At 41.5% G+C, this 24,293-nt stretch overlaps 1 protein-coding gene across 2 annotated transcripts in view; it reads right to left on the bottom strand.

Moving 5' to 3' along the window:
* The window catches only part of LOC117774915 (disks large homolog 4), a 42,097-nt gene extending 18,855 nt beyond the window's left edge, over positions 1-23,242 (bottom strand). Inside the window, exons 1-3 of one of the 2 annotated variants that reach the window (XM_034607620.1) lie at positions 22,806-23,242; positions 12,036-12,197; positions 5,059-5,115 (exon numbers count right to left, since the gene is read on the bottom strand). In XM_034607620.1, the coding sequence (XP_034463511.1) occupies positions 5,059-5,115; positions 12,036-12,197; positions 22,806-22,907 (321 nt within the window). In that variant the 5' untranslated portion in view covers positions 22,908-23,242. The remainder of the gene's footprint in view (positions 1-5,058; positions 5,116-12,035; positions 12,198-22,805) is intronic. The other variant, XM_034607622.1, reaches the window with a different exon arrangement.
* Between the last annotated feature and the right edge of the window lie 1,051 nt (positions 23,243-24,293).

The raw sequence follows: 24,293 nt of genomic DNA, 5'->3' as shown, positions 1-24,293 counted from the left end.
AGAACATATCTTCATCTCACTCCACCAACAACCCACTCAGCCTGAGCAGGATTTGATTAGTATGACCACATTTGATTTCTTGTGATTCACCAAGTTTAAAATATCTATCTTGGGCCCTAAGTGTAGCCACAGCCTTGACCTGAGCTTTGTATCTGTGCTGGTAGAAGACAAACCCTTGTTACCAATTAGTACCACGATAATAACACAATCCAAAACAAGAATGGCGCTCGATAGAGTGAAACCTCTACCAAGGCCCAACAGTCCCCTAATGAAACTACATTTAAATTCACTAGATCTGGACACAGTATCAGTTCCATAAGATCCATGACTGAGAAGTCAACAAAAAAGTAGAAAACGCCCTATCTCACAATGTTGAAGAAAGAAAGAAAGATTCCTGGATCCGCCCTCTGATCTTGATCTAAACGAAAGTTCTTCCTTGGGTGATGCCACCCATCCACCAAACTTCATGGAAAGCGGTTTATTAGTTTTGATGTAATCCTGCAACTAACAAACAAACAAATGCAGATGAAAACATAGCCACCTTGGTGTTGGTAATAATCTATCAGCACATCTTTTGAGCCACAAAGCACAATATAATTTTCGTGAAAGATTTCTCAAATATATTGAAGTACAACGATATTTAAAAATAAGACATCTTTTAAAAAGTTCCTACCATCTTATGGTGTCGATGCCTTTTGGCTTTCCGCACATTGTTGAGGAAGCGGCTGCCCATCTTTTTGGCGTACCACACGGACATGAACATTCTGCTTCAGTTGCCAAGACTGAAATCGTTGTTGTGGATGACTGGGGAGCAAACGCTGCTCGCCTCTAAAATTACATACTGAGGGTGTTAAAGTGAGCTCTCCAAGTTTCTTCTTTTAGAAATACCACAAAAGCATAATTGCAAAGAGAAACATTAGGTCTAGACTCTGCCATAACAGTTGGTGAGAGACCACAGATCATCCAGATTGCCTAATAGCTATGTAGCTATTTTAACTTAACATGGGTCCTTTGAGCATAATAGCAAAAATCCCATGCTTTAGACACAGGATACACCTTTGATTGAGATTCTAAGAATTACAAAGAGAGGACAGCCCAATTAGTATCATCCTCTTGGTGAGCAGGTGCTGGAGTCTTCTGTGGAAGCCTAATATCCTCCACCAAACAGAGGCTCGCATTTGAAAAATTACTCATCACCAATGAAGCTCATTATCTGAGACGCAGTTGTCCTATCTTCGGAAATCACCCATCCAGAATACAAAAGAAAAGGGCCTTAACAAACAGATCCGTCCATTCTTCGTCGTCTGTGGCAGTGGACTGCGATGGCGGTGCCTCCCCTGCTCCTGGTCTGTGCTCAGTGAGAATGCAGTTCATATTTTCTGCTGCTACTGTACCGTACCCCTCCCATCCCCGCTGCTGAGGGAACGGGGAGCGAGCAGGAAAGTTTGATGGCAATTACTTAGCTGTCTCTCTGCATAATGTCTACGCTGGTGATGTGAGAGGGGGAGGTATTATACTTTGGCTGGACGTGGAAGGACAAGTGGCACAGAGTGGCCCGACTCCTCTTGCTTAAAGAGGGGACTGTAGGCCTGCTAACCCCGATTCTGTAGTGAAACTTCAAAATGGTAGTGGCAGAGATTGTGAAAGAAATACAGCTTGACATCTGACATTTTTCCTGTTCTCAATTTTCCTCAGCTGCTTACTGGAAAAGGAGAAGAATTCAGGTTTAAACCCACAGTTTTTTCCCCTTCTCACTCAGTCTCTCACTTTCTGAAAGACCGATGGATTGACAGGTGTGTAGTATACGCTGCATATGCACACAAACACACAAAGGCGTGCACATTTAATAGACTTACCTAAGGACACGCTGAAGGACAAGCTGTCAGCTGACGTTCTCATTTTGTTAAATAAAATCCCTCCATCTACCCATCTAGTTTTCTCACCCTTCCAATTGCAAGGCCCCCTCTATCTGTCTTACTCCCCCCCAATTCAACACGAACAGCTCTCTCCTTCTCTTTCCGAGTGCATTTCTTTTTTTTCTTCCTCTCTGTCTCGCTTCCCCTCTCTCCCTCCCGAAGGACCTGAGCTGCTGCTGCTGCACAGTAATTACACCAAAGCTGCAGGGACATATTTAAACATTTATTAAAGAAAACTAAGGAGGACGGAGAAAATGAAGATAGAAACCAGATATGGCTCAGGCAAGAGTGCAGAGAGGGGAGGGTATGATGGAGAGCTCCTGGGAAAACTGAAAACATTAATTGAATCCATACATTAGAATGAATCGTCTGTATGCAAAGTGTCATGCACATCTTGGAGGAGTGGTTAACTGTTTTGTCTGAGGAGGGTTTTTGCACAACATATATAATCTCTGTTGTGTCTGTGGTGAGAGAGGACAGACGGTGAGATGCATTGTTTCTCATTTGAAGAGAGTGTAACACACACTGGGAGCGGTGTGGGGGGTTTTTCGGTCAGCACTTTGTGCCTGCTGCTTCTCGCTCGCAGCTCGTCGGGTGAAGGTTAAATGACAATGTTGTGTAATATTATGAGCCTAAGAACTTGGATCTGCCAAGATAAATGTAGGCTGCTTCATGTATTGTTAAAAAAGTCAGTGAGTGAAGTGGCATGAACTTCCATTCCCTTTACTAGCTCCATGTTTTAGTGCGTTATTGTCACAGTCGATGCTGTCATGTGTATTTGCAGGGTTTAAACTATCAATCAATTTCCCCCCAAGTGGGACAATAAAGACAACATTGAACCTTGAACCTTTAACATTTTTTCAAAGGGAAAAAATAATGGTTTTGGACAATTGTTTTTCTCATTACCTCAGAGTTTGACACAGATGCCTTCATTTTTTTTCTATATTTGAAATTTGGAAGTATCCTGAATAGCCAATAATAACATGCACATGGGACTTGCTGTAAAAGTAGGGCAATACCTTTTTTAGAATTAGAATTCCTTCATTTATTATCATTGCACTGAGTACAATGAGATCAAGTGGCAAACTTGTTGGTGCATTAACACAAGTCAGACAACACTTAAAAAGAGAATGTATATGAACATATATAAACAAATAATAAAAAAAGAAGATATAAACTGATGTTAAATGTAACTTCAAATATAGCTCATTGGGTTGGAGAATACAGGTTTAGCTTTGCTAAAAGCATAATTAAGAGGTTCAGTTGATAACTAGAACGTCTATCATGAATCATGTTTTCCTTGAAATGCTCTTGAAAACCTGTAAGGTGCTGTTGACTGTGAACATGAAGATTCAACGCTGACTTTGTGTTTCGAAACAGCACTTTTAACACTTTCTGTAAAAGATCAACTGATGAAGCCTGCCTCTTAAAATCTGATATATAAAATGTTGAATAAAACTTTGTGTTTGCTGTCAGACAGAACAACTTTGAGTCTGATCACAGCACATGATGTCAAGGAAATTTATGTTGCCACATAATAAGAGGAGGACATGGCTCCGAAGACACGAGGGAGGATTCATTAATGTGAGAACAGATCAATATCAGAAGTTCTGCACAGTGTGGGAAAAAGTCATTTCTAATTACATTATGCCCTAAGTTTAAAAAAAAATATATGTCATTTGAAGCTAAAGCACCTCTTTGCTAAATCATGTACATAACCCAAAGACCTCCTCTTGCTTTGCCAAACCGTTGCAGTGCTTCCAGAGACAATCCTACCCATAAATCAAGGAGGCCTGGAGTGGTACTGGCAAAGCCCACGCCATTAACGCAATAAAGAGACAGTGTGACGACACCACCTACACATCAACGACAACCACGCGGGCTCTACGGCGGCTGCACAGACATCCACACACAGATGGGTTACATCCCGGAGGCACACATACCGAACTGGCGTGGAACATTGAATGCATGCATATGTTGAGTGAAGGAATGTATATGAAGACATTTTTCTGCCTGATGACTTTATACTGAAGGGTACAGATGTCGTTGTTGAGCAGTTTAATTATAAGCAGGCACTATTAGACGGGGGGGGCTGTTCAAGGTCAGGGCGAGCAGACAAAGTCAATAAAATGATGTATAGTTACAAGCGTAACAACTTGTTCAACAGAGAGTGAAAGACAGATTTAATAGTTTAATCCTTCTAATGATCCTGTGTTGTCCCCTTATAAATCCTCAAAGTTCACTTCTAACTCGCTTCTGTTTTCAGATTTTCCGTGTTTTACACTTCAGTTTATATTGTTTGCTTTGTGCTTACGTGTGATTTCCTCTGCCGTCGCCTTTTGTCTTGCGAGATAGACACAATCATGGTCGCGATTCATGGCACATAAGCCTTATACAAACTGTCTGATCATAAAAATGGTTTATTGGGAAAGCACCGCAGCCATCTTTTCAAGGTTATGGAAGTCACTGCACAGTCTAACACTGCCCCCTACAGGTTTCAGCCTGTCCTGCAACGAGATTACATCTACCTGTCTATTACACCCTCATGCTATCATGGCAACATTTAAACAGTGATGCAAATTAGGATTCATTTAATTTCCACTCATTTCTCATAGCTTCATGGCCACTGCTCCACTGATTTACATATTTCAGGATAAGTGTTTGTGCAAAATGTTGCCCTGAGGAACTGCAAAGCCACTTGCACGTCTTTACACTGAAATAGGAACCACGTTGCAATGCATTTCCTTCCCTGCATAGTATCTTTGCTGCAGGAAAGCGATAGCATCTTTTTTTCCTTTAGAGCGTGGCGGCAGAAAGATGAATATAACAGGAATATTATAGTGTAACGAAACCCAACATATAAAAACTTTTCAGTTGCGTACATGAGATTTCACGCCCTAAAATAGTTATTGAGTGCAAGTGGAACAAATCTGTCAGACAAAGGAGATTTGAATGACAATGATTATGAGCACACTGATATCATCGGGAGACAGATAAAATGGCGGCCGGCCGTCTCTCAGGCAGAACGCTGAGTGACACAGAGGATGAGGATTGAAAATCACACTGATGATGAAATCGATGACTGATGATGATACTGTTAACTTTCGGGGTGACGGAGCGGCACGGACCGCTGTGCTCTTACCAGTGTGGAAACAGCTGAGGTGTACATTGGAGTGTGTCCCGTAGACATCAACACAGGCTGCAAAACAACAGAAGGGAGAGGGTCATTTTGCAGGGTATGCGGAGGGGCACTGGGGAAGAACAACGGTGTCGTTTGTGTTTTTCTTTAATAATGAGAGCTGATGCTGACAAGTTCATCTACGACACACATTTACATCTGGGTTTAGAATAGAGTTCCATCAAGTCAGCAGAGCTCACACAAGGACTGCGGTTGATTAATGTGAACATTGATACTTCAAGGTTATTCCCTGGACTTGAACTCCTGGAATGTTAATGCAAACTAGAAAAATGGGGGTGTTTTAATGACCTGGCTGTCTGTGAATCTCATATGTCCATCCATCCATTACCTATACCGAGGGGGGGACAAATCCCAGTTGACATTGGGCAGGGTACACCGTGGACAGGTCGCCAGAGTGTCACAGGGCGGATATACAGAGACAAACAACCATTCACACTCACATTCGATCAATTTAGAGTCTCCACTTAATCTAACCCCAATCTGCATGTCTTTGGACTGCGAAAGGAAGCTGGAGTACCCGGAGAAAACCAGGACCAGGGTCATGTGTCTCTGTAGGTATTTACAGATATTTAGATCATTAAATCTGTTCAACGGCAATTCTATAAACAAGTCACTTGCTTGTATTCATTAATCTGCTACAAAGTAAACCACAAATTAGGAAAAATGATCAATAATACAACACATGGCACACATCGTGAATATGTTTGATAGCATTGATTTCTTGTTGATGGAATAATGAAAACACATCTTTATGTCTGTTTATGCAGAATAGAGTTCTGCACAGCTGAAGCACAAACAACACACCCTGTGTCTATGAATTGGACCAAATAGCAGCAGTGTGAGAATTTTCACATGTCAGGAGATGCTTTCCCTCCCACTAGAACAGTTTTATATTGCAGTATAAAGTATATTATTCAAGTGTGAATGTTGGGACAGATGTATTTGCTGATCCTGCGCGGGACTACCCGGGAGTTGGGTTCATGCTGATCCGGATATTTACAGATTATGTCTGCGCCTCTCTTTCCTCGTACAGACGTCGTCTTTTATGTATAGTTCCTCTGGAGACTTCTGTGCATTGCTCAATGGTGCATCTACCCCTCCTAAGACTTTACTAGTGAGGAGGTTCAAACAGGCACAGCAGGGCATTGAAAGACTCAGACACCAAGCAGGGAGAGGTGGGACTGTGTAAAGTGAAGGGGAAGAGTAAGATAAAGAAGAGACGATCATGTAACCAGGAGGCCCATAGCTGAGAGGACCCCCAGCTGACTGAGAACTCCCTTAACTTTCAAAAGTTAAATAGTTTGGTTGGAGACTACAACGTGTAAATGTGTGTGTGTGATGTGTTTGGGATGGTGGTGGGGAACTTTGTTTACAATATTGATACCAAAGAACAGTTTGAAGATTGGAATGATGTGGCTTGGTATCATGTTGTTATTTGGGGGGGTGGGTTATTTGATGTAGTGCCCCCCAGGTTTTGCCAAAGTCCCCTGAAACGCTGCATATCACTGTGCGAGGAAGCAACACACTAGTGCTTAAATCATCATCATCATCTAGCCTTCCTCTCTTTGTCACAATCATCATTGTAAGCGACTCTTAATCAAAAATCTTCATCAATCACAAAGAGCAAAAACATAATCCTCATATTCTTCATCATCCTCAGACTTATTAATTTACTACACTCACTGCAATTAGAGCTCATCAAGCATAAAATGTTAATACCCGCACGTCTTGTATTACATATGAGAATACAGCAAAGTACACTATGTTCACATGAGTGGGTAAAAAACAAAATGGCTCCTCAGCCAGTCCACAGTCATCAAAGCCTCGGACTGCTTTACCTTTTATATATGTGTGTTTTCTTATACATATTGTTATTCATGCAAACAATTCACTTTGAACTAAGTGTGTCTACTCTGGACCTTTAAACTTCATAGTGCGTTCAGCTCTCCCTGAAGAGAAACACAAGACTTCATAAATAATGGCAGCATTCCAGAAATAGAAATAGGGCCAATCCTGGTTCCCAAACATCGTGAACAACATCAACATGCTCCCTTTTATGTGATTGGAGAAAATATTCTCAAGATGGAATTTTGCTGCATTGTTCATTTTTAATAACAATGTTATTATTGATTTTCTCGCCGCCATTACACGTTTATATTTTGATTTGTTTTGATTCAGTGAGCAGCAGATGGAGGAAATATCCAATGTTAATTTATGATGCAGCTCCAATTTGAAATCTAGTCATATAAAATCTGTGTATTTTATGTAAAGTTGTACCTGTATGTCTGGAGGGGCAATGTGAAGAAAAGGCCTTGCACACATTCCTCCAGACAGAAGTGATTTTATAGTATACACTTCCAAAATGTATTTTTTAAAAGACATAGTCCCAGCACCAAAGTAGTGAGCTAGTCGCCAAATATACCACTGAAATGTTCTTGCTTATTTTGGACTTTGTAATTTTCAGGTACATGATTTCAGAAAATCCATTAAGTACAGGACAGTGCATATTACATAATATACAAAACACTCTTCATTTGCATAGTCTAAGATTTCAATATGGTGACATGTAGTAATTTCACATGAACTCATAAATTAATTTACTTATTGCTGATGGTTGGCAAAACAACATCAAGACTCACGAAAGCTCCTTGGCCTAAGAGAAGTGTGATAAGAAAAATGCATGAATAATACCGAGCTAATTAAGGAGAAAATCCTGTTATACAAACACCACTGACGGATGAGGGGTGGTCAACAAATTCACTCTGCAACTTGTTTGAGCTCCTTCCATTATCACTGATCACTTCAACAGCAGCTATCCAGCAAAAATGCACTTTATTCTCTGATTTCAATGAAACACATTGGGAGTCAGAATAATCGAGACTCTTCAGGACATGGACGTGCGGTGAAGCCACAGTGAAGAGCAGAAACGTGACACAAACATGTCTTGATGAATCCTGTGCGTTTTCTAATATCTTCTACTTATGATGCCTAATGAAGATCCTTGATTCCAGTGTTTACCTCGTAGGTGTTGACTGCCTACACTTTTAACACTGCCTTGAAAACAAAAACAATTAAAGATCTTACCCGCTAAGCCCAAACAATAGACATTATTATTTCTCATCTATAGTTTGTGAACTGACAAAAGGTATCAACTGTCGTGATTAAATTATATTTTTTATTATTGTCAACAAATCTCATGAAAGGCTAAAACAACAATTTTTCTCTTTCTCTCCATTTTCCACTTTCTCTATCGTGTTTGTGCCTCCCAGTCAATAAACACTCAATGGACTGAAAAAACACACAAAAAAGAATTTTGAAAAAATAAAGTTGGCAATTGTTTTGCTATAACTTGTTAGCATCAAGCTTGAACTAACTTTTTTAATTTTTAAAAAGTTGTTTTTTAATGTACTTTTATTAAACAGCCAGTGACTGTGGCTTTAAGCAAAGGTTCCTCAAAAAGGACTTAATAGAGCAATGGTTGGGGACTATTTTTAGAGGTGGATTAACACTTATTATTGAGCTAGTGAATATTTATGGCAGTTGAAAAGCTCATGAGAGAGTGATTAAAAATAAACTGCAATGCCCTCATGTTTATTTAAAGTAAGGGCCATTTCAACTTTGCAATGGCGTGGCTTATTCATGTGATATTAACAGTTTCTGGACAAAGGAGGTGTGACACAGAGGATTTAACTAAACTAGACTTTGGCTACATGATCAATACTTACAGTCAGCAGATATGATCCTCTGTTTGTTGTCTCAATTAAATTTGCTGTATGAAAAATATATAATATATCACACACCTAATCTTTTAATGACATGTATTCAAAGACTTGTTACAGATACTAACTTCTTGCTTTTGGTTAGTAATTATTATTTGGCATAAAGTGATATTTCCTCTGTGTGAACTCAGAGTTCTACCGGCATAGTCATCATTTAGAAACTCTGAAGGCACAAGGCCTCTGGGAAATAACTGAATCACTCACATAATGGATGTGAAACACTGGAGGTCAAACATCACATTTACATTTTTCTCTTAAACAGACTTGAATCACATTGTAATGGTGTATTTTAGAGAAAGGACATAGTCTCTCTCCCTGTCAGCCGGATAAATGGTGCTTACTGATCCCCTGGTGAACAGCAAACTCCACTGGGACAAAGGGAGTTTATCAAACCAGCAAGAAAGGTCAGAAGGGGACATCTCTCTGTGGAGATAATTTCATTGGGCTTGTGTAACAAAGCACATGATACAAGACACTATATCATATATTTTTTTATTGGATCTCCCTGATTGCTACAGTACATCACGCCTAAAATATCCCTGAAAACTGGTCCAACAGCATCATACATTATATCAGGCTGACACGTGCAAACTCGGCTGTCACACTCTGTGTTGGCTGCAGCAGCTGCTGGACTGACACCTGACAAAGCAGCTCACAGTCACTCAGAGACATACGGACACTGTTAGACCAAACAACCATGACCAAACTCTGTCTGGGGCTTGTTTCTCTCTGTTCTGGTTATAGTCGGTTGAACTTTTCCTGTTAGCTGATTTCAGCGGTTGATTTTAGATACTGGTGATCAGTGTAATCGTAGTCTCCTCTTCTTCCTGTAATATTATGGATACAGGTGCAGCCATCTTGTGCACAAAACTTGGAGCCAGATTCTGCACAGTAGTGATTGTGCTGTTAAGCCATGGTATCGAGGTCACCCTGATATGCACATCCGAATAATCGCACGTTAGTTTCAGCTGTTGATCATGATATGTCACCCAATCTTATGGCCTCAAATAACTTATTAAAACTGCCTGAAATGACAGAAACCGTCTTTGAGAAAAATGTATTTAATCTGTAACTTGACATTTTAAGTGGCAGAATTCAAGGCCTGTACTACAGCTCCCCACCAGGGGGCGACTGAGGCACTTTGGCTTCACTTTTGGGAAGCAGTCATGTAATTTCTCTTTATATACAGTCTAAAAGCAGTAAGTGACCTTTATTTGGAGTGTTTTGCTCCAGTTGCAGTTTGTTCAGTTTCTGTCCAGATGAATAAGGAGCAGTGAACAAAAAGTAACGGAATATAATCAATAACGTGATGTGTAACTCGTATGATACACTGATATGATGATAATTCAAAATTCTGCGGCTGTGAGAGTTAGTTCTGTGCCATTTAACATAATGAATTGTTTCTAGTGTCCCAGTATGACGCCCTAAACAGACTCTTCAATGCCACCACTCAACTTTTCAGTTTCTCTCAGCACCAGCAAGGAGAAGTCTCCATGGCCACCATCGCTCAGGCTGAACACGCTCTGCATGTTTTAAATGGAGGCTGTAAAGCACACTAACTCATTCTCTCTGCTCATTAACAGAGAAGATTTTAATGGACATATCTGCTCCCCAGCGACTTCACCGTGCAGCCCTGTGGGAAATCTGGAAACGCTTACCCCTCAAAGCAAATACATACAGGAGCTCTAATGTCTTAATATCCGGTGAGGCTGTTGAATAACATGTGTGGGCATATGAGACGGATCGTTATTAAGTGAGCATTAGAGCTTACACCTGCTCGCACTTGTAGCTACAATAACTACAGTGTGTAATCATTATTGCACTGCAGGCAAAGTGACTGTGCTCGTGTTCTGACTGATGTCAGCTGTATCTTTGGACTGTGTGACCAGTAGCTCCTGTGTCCTCTGTGTCGATGCCTCCTCTCTGTCTCATAGAGAGACATTTTCAAGGTGTAAGACATTTGTCTCAGGTGAGAAGAACATGAATAGAACTCAATTGAAGGCATTGCTCCGCCAAGGCCGAACAACCCTGCACACAATCGTTTAGTTCTTATGGTAGAATTGTAAAAGAAAATAGGAGGAGATAACCTGAATTATTTATTTTTCATAAAACATAGTCCCAAACAGTGGCCATGAAACCAGTGTAACATATACTCTAAGAGAAAATAAACTTATCATAGTATTATATATGGGGCCAATATAGTAGCAATTTTTATGTGTGTGTGGAGAGTTGTGTCACTATCTCAATCCATGTGTGTGTAATCAGATTTGTAAATGTGCAAATCTCAATACACTTCCAAATCTCATTACACATTTATAGATTTTTAACACGTTAACAAATCTGATTACGCACACATGGATTGTGGTACAGTTACACAAACAGACACAGACACACACATATAATATTGCTACAATATTGGTCCCTTATACTGTAGCTACACTTATGCCACTGTTGGATCTTCTAACATTTTACATTTGCTTTACACAACTAATCGTAAGAAATTGTATTTCATCAGTCAGTGACCACTGTAATCGTTACTGTTGTTATAATTCAGTTAGGATGAACTGATTTCTCGCCTGATCCTGTTAATGGTTCCAGTGATCAGATTACTCAGTCCTCAATACGTCTATAGTTCCCACTTGCACTTTGATTTCCAAGCTGTTAAACTCTAATATCAAGTTACCCAATAAGCAGGTCAAGGGCCAGATTACCTCATAAATATATTATATACCCATTAAAGTATTTACGTTGAAAAATATCAGGATTTCAAAACAGACAACATATTGAACGTATAGATAACTTTAACAAGCTTAGAGCATATTATGACTCTAAATGTACAAAACTTTGCTATGATAAAAAATCCATGTGGTAATTGAACAGGGGATATTCTGAATTATTCATTTGTTAGCATATTAAGGGATGTAATTCGAATGTCTTATTTCACTGGGATTTGTTAAGATATCACCTCGATCCCTAAAATCTATACAATTACCTACAGGACTAAAGCAGCTGACTTCGCCAATGTCACGACTTAATCGGGTCAAAAAAAGCTCCGTCCTCTGCTGACTGACTGTATTAGTGTTAGCTATTGATCAGCAATGTACATCACAGAGTGTGTGTGTGTGTGTGTGTCCGTCCTACCTTGACAGGAGAGATATGCGTGTGTGGCGTGTAGCCATGTATGGCCTCCATGGCAGCAAGGTTCTTGTCGCTCATATGAAGCATCTCTGCACTTTTTCCTTGAGCCAGATGTGCTGGACTGTGCTCCAAGGGGGGCGTCTCCTCATCCTGGTACCTGTACTTCTACACACACACACACACACACACACAGATACAAACAAGACTGTTAGCACTGGCAGGTCTGATGGAGCATGAAGTTAGTTTATGTAATTCAAAACAAAGAATAGTCATCGTGTTAAGCAATGATAATGTTTAGATCACAAATGGAAATCCACCATCAGCCTCTCATTCATGTCTCAGCTCTTCTAAACACATGACAAAATGTCAAATTCACCCAACCCCCAGAGCAGTGTGTCCATCACAGATGAATGCGGACCGTTTTATATGCATATCTTCTACCACATAACATGTGCGACGCCTCCATGTGCAAAGTGGGGACATGACATAGAACAGAGCCTCAGAATGTTGCCATTGTGTTGAGCAAAGTGATCGTCCTCCACAACCACATGGAGCAACTAGAGCCTGTGACTCATAGCAGCTCTACAGCAGCAGATCATGCAGCTTCTTCCTCGTAACCTCACTCCCCTACCGATATCCCACACCTGGGCAGCCTGCCAGCAGCCCACTGTGTTCGCCACACATGGTAGGCTTCATTCTAGGTGTGATGACACAAAATATGCACGCAGCATTTTCCATCACAAACGCATCAGAAGGTGTGCAGCATCACAGTGGAGGTCTGCCACACTGTCCTGTGTGACAGCGCTTGCGTTTTTCTACTCCCCCTAAAGCCCCCCCCCCCACACACACACACAACATGCACTGCTGCACTGCAGATGTGAAGCAGTCCGGTCTGAAGACTGAGATATTCTGAGAAGATCATCTGAATTTTGGCTGATGCCCTGATGGCCAACCCCGCCACTCTCCTCTCGCCTTTCTCTTTTTTTTGTTTGGGAGGCAGACGGAAAGGGAGGTGCTTCACCGAGCCCCCTGTCTCAGACGGGGCTGCCTAGCAACCAGAGCGGAGCAGAGATTGCAGTGCCATGGTCGGGGCTGCCAGCATCGGTCCAGGATCACATTACACTGAGACAGCAAGAAAGAAAAGGAGTGAAATAGAGATGAAGATAGAGGAGAAAGTGAGGGGGGTGGGTAAAAATGACAAAAAAAAAGTGAGTCTGTCAATAAAAGGGAAGCAGAGAACAGCAGCGTGGGGGTGCAGTGGAGAGAAAATGAAGTTGTTGATATCACCCTTCCATGATTACAGGTTTATGAGAAGGAAACCAACGATTTTTCTTTATTTCGCACTGCTACATTAATACAAACATAGATAAAAGATTATGTACCTGTAAACCACCAATTACATATTGACAATAGAATACCGAGCTGAACAACTGCTGCATAATTGCTACAATTAAACCTATATCTGTTCACCTTTTATTCAATAACAACAATCACAATCTAAAACTTGTAAAGAATAGTAAACAACATGAATCACAGCTCAAAGTAGGCCGAGTTCCTTGCTGCCTCCCCCTCTCCTGCATGACCAACGTTCATGTTGCCATGTCGCCTTCTGTCCCACTGGTGGGGGGATGTGAAAGTCGGTGCTCTGGGTGCGTTACAACATGTCCTTTCTGCAGAGAGCTAGGTACGTCTCTTCTTACCGGCACATTGTATCATTGTGCAGAGTAACTCCACGTTCAAATATACTGAGCAGCGTCCGAGACTAATTTATCTGGAAGAGGATGAATGCTAGATTGATATAAGAGGCTCAATTATGCAAAGAGAAAAGTACTGTTGATGTGATGTAAAAGACTATTTTCAGATGTTTCTCACTGAGAGTCGAAGCCGAGGAGGACGCACTTAACATATTTCCCTGCTAGTTAAATATTGGTCGTTGTGTTTCAGATATAAATCAGTCCCTGATTTAATGGTCACTATGAGAACAGGCAGCTCTGAGTCCTGCGACAATCAACCACGAGAACTTCTGCCCAAGATGATGATGCCTTCAGGGGCCAGTATGCTTGTCAGATGTATGGTCGGGTATAGCTTCATAAACCCCCTTCCCCCAAACACCTATACGCCGGCATATAAGGGGAGTCTGAGGGCCGGGTTATACTCTTATCATCAAAACTAGGTCATATAAGATCATGTTGGAAATCAATATCGTTTATTGCTGTTCTGAACACTCGAGCCTGAAGGAGAAGGGAAATCTGGCCATGGAAGAGAGCGATGCTATCCGAGCATCCAAGTAACACTTTGGGTGGAGTATACAACCATTTGTGTCCGACTGACGACTGGACGATCGCACACACTTAATGTTATGATTGGCCAGATGCTACTTGTCTCTCCACCTCTCTATCCGATTCTTGAAAACTATTTCTGTTACATCCGAGTGTAACACGATGAATGCCTTCAAGGAGAGACTCTTGGAAAATCTGCACCATTATCCCAGCGTTTAAAATGAAACTGCATCTCCTCACTTTCAATGACAGCCGGGTTCACACTCCACCCTCGTGTGTGGCCATCCGCATCAACTATAAACTGAGCTTGTGATTTGCGAGGCGGCCGGACGACAAGTAGAACAGGGGTTATATTTTTTCTCTGTCAATAAATTTGAACACAGGGTTCATACGCTGCACAATTTCACACTAATTCACTCATCGTGATATACTGTCTGGACTTGGCTACAGGCCTTTGGTAGTGCAGTGTATGCGACTCCCGCCAAGCCGGTTATGTTTTTACCTGCAAGTGTTTGTTTGTTTGCTGTTACTTGGCAGGTTTAAGCAAAAACTAATGAACAGATTATCACAAAACTTGATGAGAGATTGTGATATGAGTCAGGGAAGAACCCATTACATTTTGAATTGGATCTGGATCAGGGGGTGAATCCAAATTTTATACCACATTTTTCAACATTTTTGTTAAATGTTAATTCAGGGATCGTGATTAAAAAAAATCTGGCATGTATAGGGGGCTGCAATTCATGAGTGGTGCAGATCCAAATAAAACTCTGCATCTAGTGATGTGACTGAAAAATACACATGTTTAAATCTAGTATGTAAACATGTTAACATCAGCACTAGTGTCAGGAGAACATCAAGCAAACTATAGTTGCTATGATACAAAGGAATGTTGCACCACAGGTATGCAATTAATATTGGTGATATGTCTTCTCTGTGGTTCAGCCTGAACTATTGCAAGCAACTCTCTGATGAATAATTACCCCCATTTACTTTCTGTATGATTTATAAGTCATTCAAATAAGCACCCAACAATTACCATACACTTAAATCTGACTCAGTTAGGTTTTATGAAACCCAATAGTTTTACATAAATGCATTCAAAGGCCACAGAAGTATCAATGTCTCTTCTAAAACTTAAAGATGTTTTCTCTTACAGTGCAACAAGAGACTGATTTAAATATTATAGAGGAATTTCTTCTCTTATGTTATGATCTGTTGTCTGCACCCTCATGCCCACGGTTACATCAACACAGGCCTGGATACATAAATGAAAAACTGGAATGGAATCATGTCTGTAAAATTTGTTTTCCTGAAGCAGGAGGGTTAAAAGACTATAACAATTAAAAACTGCTTGTAATATACAAACTAAACCCACTAACACCTCTAACAGGGGTTATTGTATCATTGTATATTCATGGAAGGCCACCAGCACATCTGTAAGGAATTACTCGGTTGGAAAGGTGAATATAAGGAGATTATTTGCTGGCCCACCTGTACTGTAATAATACTTACACATCGGCTAAAGCAGCTGCTCCTTCAATGGTTCAACTTAATGTAAAGCAAATGTCAAACCCTATCTACCATCATCTCTGTTTGTAATTCAAGGACCAACGTTGAGCTTTAAATTGCTGTTCATTAGGTAATGGAATGAAAGCTAATCTCCCCTCTCAGGCAAATCATTTCAAAGATACTTAGACTCCAAATGCACTCGATGTGCAGGCTGTGACACGAACCACCAGCAGCTCTTCAGGTGCAAATCAAAGGTCCCTGCAGCATCTCCACAAAATTTAAGCTCTGGCAAGTTCATCTATTTGCATTTTTCTTTAATGATAATGAATCCTTCTTTTTTTTTAACGTTTGGATTAATTTGAACATTTCCTGCTTAGATGAACTCAAGGGGATTTTATGCTGAGTGATACAGTAAGTCTGCGTGTCACTTCACAGCGTCCTAAGAAGGAATTACATGCTGGAGTTTAGTTGAATGCAGGACAGTGCATGTCAGTGATAAGGTAGGTAAATGTGCTTGAATTTAACTAAATTAGAAAATAGATGCAAATAAATAGATGTTTGAAATTGAACAGAAACATATACATCAAGAATACACAAGTGATAATTAATAATCAAGAAATACATAAATGCAGTTTAGCACAAGTTTGGTATCGAGCTCTTCTGTTAGACTTAAACACACGTGTTTCTTTGGAGCCATGCAGCCATTTTTACCTCCGTCAAAGAGGTTATGTTTTCATCTGCGGTCTGTTAGTTAGCATCGATATGCAAAAACTAATTAACTAACTTTTTTTTGTCCACTTTGTTATGGAATAGGCCATTTTTCTATATTTTCTTTGATTTCTTAGAGAATAATTCATGGATCTTGAAGAAAAATGGGGCATATGTAGGGGACTGATATGCATGACAGATCCAAATAAAAATCAGGATCTAGTTAATTTATATATGTGTTTCTTCACAAGGGGACTGTTTGGCCTTGTCGGAGATATGTTCTCTACTATGGGCTATTCTAGTTTTTACATTTCAAATCCACATCTTGATGTCACTTGCCTTTTTAAATAAAAAAAATAATAATAATTCTTTGGTATGAAAACATATTTTACAGTGTATCTCTTGTATTAACCTGTTTAAACTGGGATCCAGGCTCTAGTTCATCCATCAATAACGCTGTAAAAATGAGTTTACCTCCCTCCACATACTGTATATAGGCCAGAACACCTGCTGGATGTTATTGGAGCAAACGTTCACACCCAACTACTTTCAAGGCCAATGCAAGGAACCGTGTCGCATCTGCCGCACAGCATCATCCCTCATTGTCACTTTGACAGAGCATCATGAAGGTTAGGCTCTCTGATGGTCATCTGAACTTCATCATCTCCACCACAGTCCATCAGTATGCAGCCCTTGTTGCCCTCTTTGTTGATTTTCACTCTTAAGTTTCTCCTCACATGCCAAACCCCAAACACAGCTTTCATCTCATTTGCATTATCACAAATGGACCTAACAGCCCAACTGTTTTTCTTCATGCATATGTGTTTGTGAGCCTCAGAAGACAGGGAATTCACTCATCTTCTTCCGGTGCTCACTTTCAGTCTATCCTCCAAAGAGTTTCAACACAAGACTTGGACAAGTGTTAGTATCTTGTAGCTATGCTGCAACAGCAGCAGCAGCAGCAGCAGCAGCAGCAGCAGAGCTTTACACTTACCATGGGGCAGAATGCTTAAAGCTTCACCAGGCAGGATTTTAATGTAACAATGCATCCAGTCAAATCAAAAAGTGGGGCTACAACAAAGACAAGCTTCTTATCCCCCCATGGAGACGCTCTAGATTCCCCCTCTTTCACCCTAATTTAAGCTGCTGTTGGCTGTAGTCGCTCTAATCTCAATGTAATGCTGAAAGTTAACAGTGAAATACAAAGCTCCTACCTGGGAGTGTATTTACTCATTTATAATATATTACACATTTATTAATTTATATCAGAAATCAAGCTCTAAGGAAAGCAACATAAAACGACTCCACCTCTGTTAAAAAGGTGTGTAATTGTAATATTGATTAGCACCTCGACTGGTTCAGTACATTTTCCCCCAGGGAGATCAAGGTTCTCAGATTCTCCTGTTAAAACTTTGATTAAACATGTAAAAACACTTTCTGTGCTACATGTTTTAAAGCTCATTACAGTCCAAGACTTTCTCTAAGAATAAAAACTAAAATCCCTGAAGTGCTCTTGAGCTTCTGTCACCATCTGTCATATGTCATAAAAAATAAAGAAAACACACGTTGTTTCTCTCCTCGTACTTAAATGCTCAGTACTGTTTTAGAAATGCAACATTTGGTCTTCAGCCTGATTAATTCGCTTGTTAATTTATGTTCATCCAAGTCAAATTGATGAGATCCTGAATATCATTTCTGTGGGATGAATCATCATTGATAAAAACCCACACAAATGTATCATCCTGGAATTTAATAATCAGATTAGAGTCATAGATACAGTAAATTGTGGTGTATAGTGGGTGCTTGGCTGTCGTCCTTCTGGTGCGGGTTGTGTGCGGTGGGGGTGGTTTTCGTACTGACTGTCTAGAGCCTGTTTTCACAGGAACCTCGCGCTTGTTTCTAAGACAAGATGGGAACGATATGAAGATGATGTTTCAGGGAATCTGACGATTGCCTGGATTTCGTAAGTCTCCATTGCATCAAACTAGATAAAAACCACCTTATCCTGATGATGCAAAATAATGGACTTAAACTTTGTAAAACTGGCCCCTAAACATAACATAAAAAATTTAATTCGAAGCTATTTTATATTGAAGTTTACAGTCGAGGTGCAAATTATTCCCCTCACTTCTCCTCACAGGTCTCACACACATGCTCCAGTGGTCTTGATTATTTCTTCCCCTCCCCCTCCATCCACACGAGCATGCACGGGCCATTTTTATGCTGAGTACATGCGTTTTTATGTATGTTGCACTGGAGGCCATTTTAACACACAGCACTGAAAGACTGGTAAATGGTTCTACACTGGAAACAAACGTGCAATTATAGCAGTAGTGGGTATTTCCTGTTATCCTGTGAGATTGCCTGCAAACACAGGTCTGCAGCACTGCTGTTGGCCAAAATACTTGTTTGTTATTTGTGTTATTCACACAGTAAAAGAGGAATCAGAGGTTTATCTCAATAAATAGCTCACTCCTCAAATCCAAATTCATCGCAACGAGACACTTATGATCTATAAACATACGTTTTAACAATGAAAAAGAAATGTCTTTATGATTTTGGCTGTAGTTTTATTTGTTGAACAATAAAAAGAGAAATTCTGTTTGTGTTTTGCTTTCTATGAATGCTCATGAACTGAAGGGCGAGTTACTTGGATTCTGTTTGTTCACCGCACTGAGACTGAATGCAATTTTAGAGGTCATTGATGCATATCTCTGCCAGATGCTTCGAGAGAGTGAGTTTAAAAAAAGATATATATATATATGTTATGTCCTTGTCTGTACTGTTTCTAATCAGGGTGAATTCATATAGAAGGCCTGTCAGTTCGTTAGTTACCTTTTCTTTACCTTTTGATGTGCTCACCTCCAGGTTAATGCACAATCTGTCTTGTGATAATATGCAGATTGAAATTTATAAAAGATCATGTGTTGACAAGGGTGAATGTTTGAGTTCTTTCAAATAAGCCATCGAGACTCTTGCAGTGTGGAAACTCTGTCACCTGTCAGCAAATAAACTTGTCTTAAAGAAGGAGGAAAAAAGCAGTTTTCAGCCAGAGAGACAATAGCCAGAAGTAAGCGAGTAAGTTATTGTCAGGCATAGCTCTGGTGAGTGGGCCAATGAGGGGGTGGGATGTATCCGTTGCATTTTTGGGAAGTGTACCCTGCTGCTGCTTGCTTTTCCAGAATTACCAACCCAAGCTTTAACAACCACTCAAAGCGCTTTACACGACAAGTCACATTAAAAATATTCTTACACACTTCCATTACACATCATTCACACTCTGGTGGAGAAGCCACAATTTTGTCTTGCCAAGGGACACTTTGCCATATATACTGGTGGAGCCCGGGATTGAACTACCGACCCTGTGGTTAATGGATGACCCACTCCAAAGCTGCCATCTTGTGAGGCTGCTGGAATCCATGGTTGTCGTAGACGGACGAGGGCCATTCCTGTACATTGCTGTAGTTTTGTGTTATACTTCCTCCTGCAGTAACACATTTGTCGCACACACAACACCAGCTGCCGGACATGATAACAGCTAAGCTGGGAAGAGCACGTAAGCACGGTAGTGATGATGGTTCAATCTTGCACCTGAACTCTGCACATTGTTGCTGCTGCCGTTCTCTGAGCTCACGGTCAGAGTTCACTGCTCTTCATAAAGGAAGAAGCCACAAACAGCAGGGTGACATGGGTCAAATCCATAGGAAGGAAATACTGTAAAGCTGTACCAATAGTTACAGTAAGGATGTGAAACGTAAAACCACTGCCTCACATACAGGAATACAAACTGCTTATTGCAGTAAAGAAAGACACACCACTGCTTTAATACTGGCCTTCTGATATTTTCTCCATCATTCCTCTAAATCATTTGATTGTCTGACTGGTAATGAGTGACAGTGTGGTATTTTTCCAGTAAAGACATCTCAGCTCTCTCCGATCCTCAGTGAGCCGATCATCGATCCTGATATTGAGATGACGGCATGCTGATCCCTGAGTCGTAAATCATTCATTGCATTAATGCTCCATTTTTAAACTCAATCCTTTAGCCAGTTTACATTGCGTGCCCTTCAATATGAGCGCCGTGCTGAAACGCAAACCTTCAAACTTCGGCGAGGCGGCGCATCTTGATTAAACGTCGTGAGGCCATCAATGGGCATTAGGCATGAAAGAGCACATTAAAGTACCGCTGAAGGCTTCCAGCCACAAAAAGAGTCTTTTAATTAAGATCCTGAGTTTAAGATGAGTGAGAGGCTCCGTGCCGGGCTTTGTTTCGGGACAAAGGTTATTCAAACAAATAACCTTGAAAATGAGCAGCTATTGTGACATACGTGTGTAGCAAACTTACAGTACTGCTGGAGAAAGCAGGGAATTAAACCAAGCAGCAAAACCAAGAAATGGGTGCAGGATACAGAGGAACAGTAAAAAGAGAATCACATCCCTGCAATATACAGCATCCCGAAAGATCTGGCTGAAAGAAACCGGCACCATGAGACTGCAACAGACTGAACACAAGCTGTTTCCACCTGCAGGACATATGTGAACCAACAAGGTATTTGGGTATTGCACAACAAGGCAGAAGGTAATCTTGAATCTTTCAGGTGATTAGCATGTTTCAAAGGACAGAAGTAACTGTGGCAGGATAGAGGCCGCGAATACAGCGATATTTGATACTCAAAAACAAAGTGTCTGCCGTAAGATGAGCGGAACCCCTTTTATTATAAACCAGATCAGTCCCGATCAGCATTACACTACCAAGCACAATTCATCTTAATTGAGCCATTAATCCCATTTTGAAATCTGCTTTCATCACAAAATTAATGTTTGATCATGATGACTGCAGCTATTTGAGTCTGTGGGAGTTGAGTTTTGGTTTACTTTTCCACGAGGAAGACGTGTCTCGAATGGAGATACAGAGGAAGAGGATGTGAGCCAGGAGAGTGGTGTGGATACACATGGGGATTATGTGCGCTAGTAAAACTCAGCACAGCAGGACCACCGTTTTTATAAAACCAGAAAGCAAACACCCACTTTAATTTAACAGCAGTAACTTTCAAATATATAAATTGGCCTCGTCTTAAAAGAGGAAATGTAATACAACAAGAATATCCACCTATTTCATATGTACTGATTCGTAATTGATGAAATCCAGGAATTGTAACGGATGGAACACAAACTAATATGTCGTAGTTCAATCGACAGACAAATGATCCGCAGCTCTGCACACTTGTACACATCATTTTGGCAAAGAGTCGCCACAAATCCTGGAGCGAGCCTATTTGGCTTGGTGAAAGTAACAGACTAGAGTGCCATGTGTGAGGGAACTCTGAGCTGGCTGCCATACTGGAAACACCTGAAGCTGAGAGGGAGGGAGCGAGGATCTGGGAGGTGATGTACAGTCACTGGATGAATGAACGATCGTGCTTCTTTTGGTTCGCACATTTTAAACGCGACGGCGAGATACAAAGTCCAAATCCGTGCCGTAAACACACGGCTATAAGGTGGGATTCATCGGTAGGCCACAGCAGCAGCGACACTGCCCCTGCTACCTGATTTCCTGCCGGGATTCAGCCTCCATTGCAGCACAGCCTCCCTGATGATGAATGATATGTAAGTGGCCCTGAGCAATAAAGTAAATTTCCCAAGGTCACACATGTTTGCTTTTCCTTTGATACAAAACCAGAACGTGAACCATATGTTTAGCTCCACCATGACATGCCCCATGGAGGGGGAGTAGAGGACATCTGATGTTGATTGATGTTTCATTCATTAAATATCCCTACCATCGACATATATGGTGAAGAAGCGCAGTCATCAAACACAACCACATCCTGCCAAGCATGCTATATGGAAATCAGCCATATAAGCATGGGGGGGGGGGGGAAACCAGGAGCAGGCGGTGATGTAAAGGTATTGCGAGAATAAGCAGGTGCCTGAGAACATATGGACCAGAGAGGAAGCCGTAGGTGCAGAGTGTGATCCCTGTGCTAATTGGTGGTTGTGTAAAAAGGGAAAACGCGCGGTTCAAATCAGCCATAGAAGGCGACGCGATCACAGCTGTGGCTCAAACGGAAAACCCCGCATTTGCAAACACGCGCCTCTGTCTGATTTTAATCTCGTTACACGTTTGAACAAACTCAACAATACAGATTGTGCATGTAGAAGAAAAGAGAGGGGAGAGAGAGAGAGAGAGGAGCTGCTGCTTGTGCTTCTGCTGCAAACACCGCGGCCGCCGTGCGTGGCACCGTGCCCCCCCCCCCCCCCGAGGGTTGCTTACCTTGCACCCGAACATGAGCGACAGGGTCCGGTTGCTGCAGATGACCTTACACTGGCACATGACCGGCGACAGACACTTCAGACTCCTGACAGGCAGAGACATCAGTCCAGAGGCTCACCCTCCTCTTCCTCCTCCTCCTCCTCCTCCTCCTCTTCCTCAACACAAGACGGCACAGATCGGCCGCAGCTCGTCGCTCCGCCGCCACTCGCCGAGAGAGAGACGCATGGACGGAGGAGGTCCGCGGAGTGGGGGTGGAGGGGTGGAGGGATGGAGAGGGACGCCCGGTACAAATGTGACCGTGTCGCGGTGCCCGGCTCCAATAGGCGAACTACTTCCGATCCCCCATGTCTGTTCCGCTTGTGTCGCTATACACTGTCATGTTGTACAACGCTTTAACACCGGCAGCATCATTTACTATATTCTATAGCCCCCCCCCCCCCACCCACCCACCCACCCGCTCTCTCTCTCACACACCCCTCTCTCTCTCTCTCCCCGTGTGTGTGTACATAAATAATTATATACAAAGCTGTGCAGAGAGAGATAGCGCCACTTGATCATTAATCCCTCGAGGCTAGAAGTGATATTAAAGTATGGGGGAAATAAAAAAATACATTCTCCTCAAGGAAGTGGTAACTTGGAAATATTTATGATGCCCCATCAAACAGTCTCTGGTTTACAACCACGTTACAGTCAAAGATAAGCAGGTTACAGTGTGATCACTGCGCCCCCTGTTGGAGCAGTAGAGAAAAGAAGAAGAAAACACCACAGCAGCTGTCCAAGGTGCTGAAATGTTAGTGCACAGCCCCCCCGCCATATAAAATGTTATATGTGTAGAGCCAAATCACAACATACATTATCTTAAGGTACTTTGCATAGTTAGGTCAAAACCTTCCTTTTAGGGTTTCCTTCCTTCCTTTGTAACCTCGAGCCGAACCAGACTCAATGTGGGCGGCCATCTGCTTTCGGTTGGGATGCGAGGAGAAACATGGGGGGAAAGAGGAGAGGTGGGTGGTAAGGCAGGAGGACATGTGTCATTGAGCTAGAACCGAGCGTCATTTACCAACAGCCTCGCACCAGGTTTTTGTCAGTGTTTGAGCTCCTTTATTAAAAATAAAGCAAATAAAAAGAGACAAATTGGACCTTTGCCCTACACATGAAGGCTGAATCCATTCACAACAACAGATTTATGCTGATTTGTGATGTGCATGTTACAAGTGTGCACAATCGATGAAAAGCAGTTATCCAACATTTAAACGTAAAGGCCCGACAGTTGTTGAACAAATGTAGGAGTTCATCAAATTAGGACAGAACGTTAAAGTTAATGTGTCTCTCTGAAAGTACACATTTAAAATTCTGCCTAGAAATGTTTTTTGATCAATTGATGTGATTGATGCTGTGACAGCATTTATTAGGAATAGACTTGTGTTCATTGGAAAATATTTTTTTCACTTCACGCTGATATAGATTTCAGGTGGCTGCTCAAAGCTG

This window comes from Hippoglossus hippoglossus, chromosome 14, assembly GCF_009819705.1.
Source record: "Hippoglossus hippoglossus isolate fHipHip1 chromosome 14, fHipHip1.pri, whole genome shotgun sequence".
NCBI lineage: Eukaryota > Metazoa > Chordata > Actinopteri > Pleuronectiformes > Pleuronectidae > Hippoglossus > Hippoglossus hippoglossus.
This window is presented reverse-complemented; position numbering and strand designations above follow the sequence as displayed.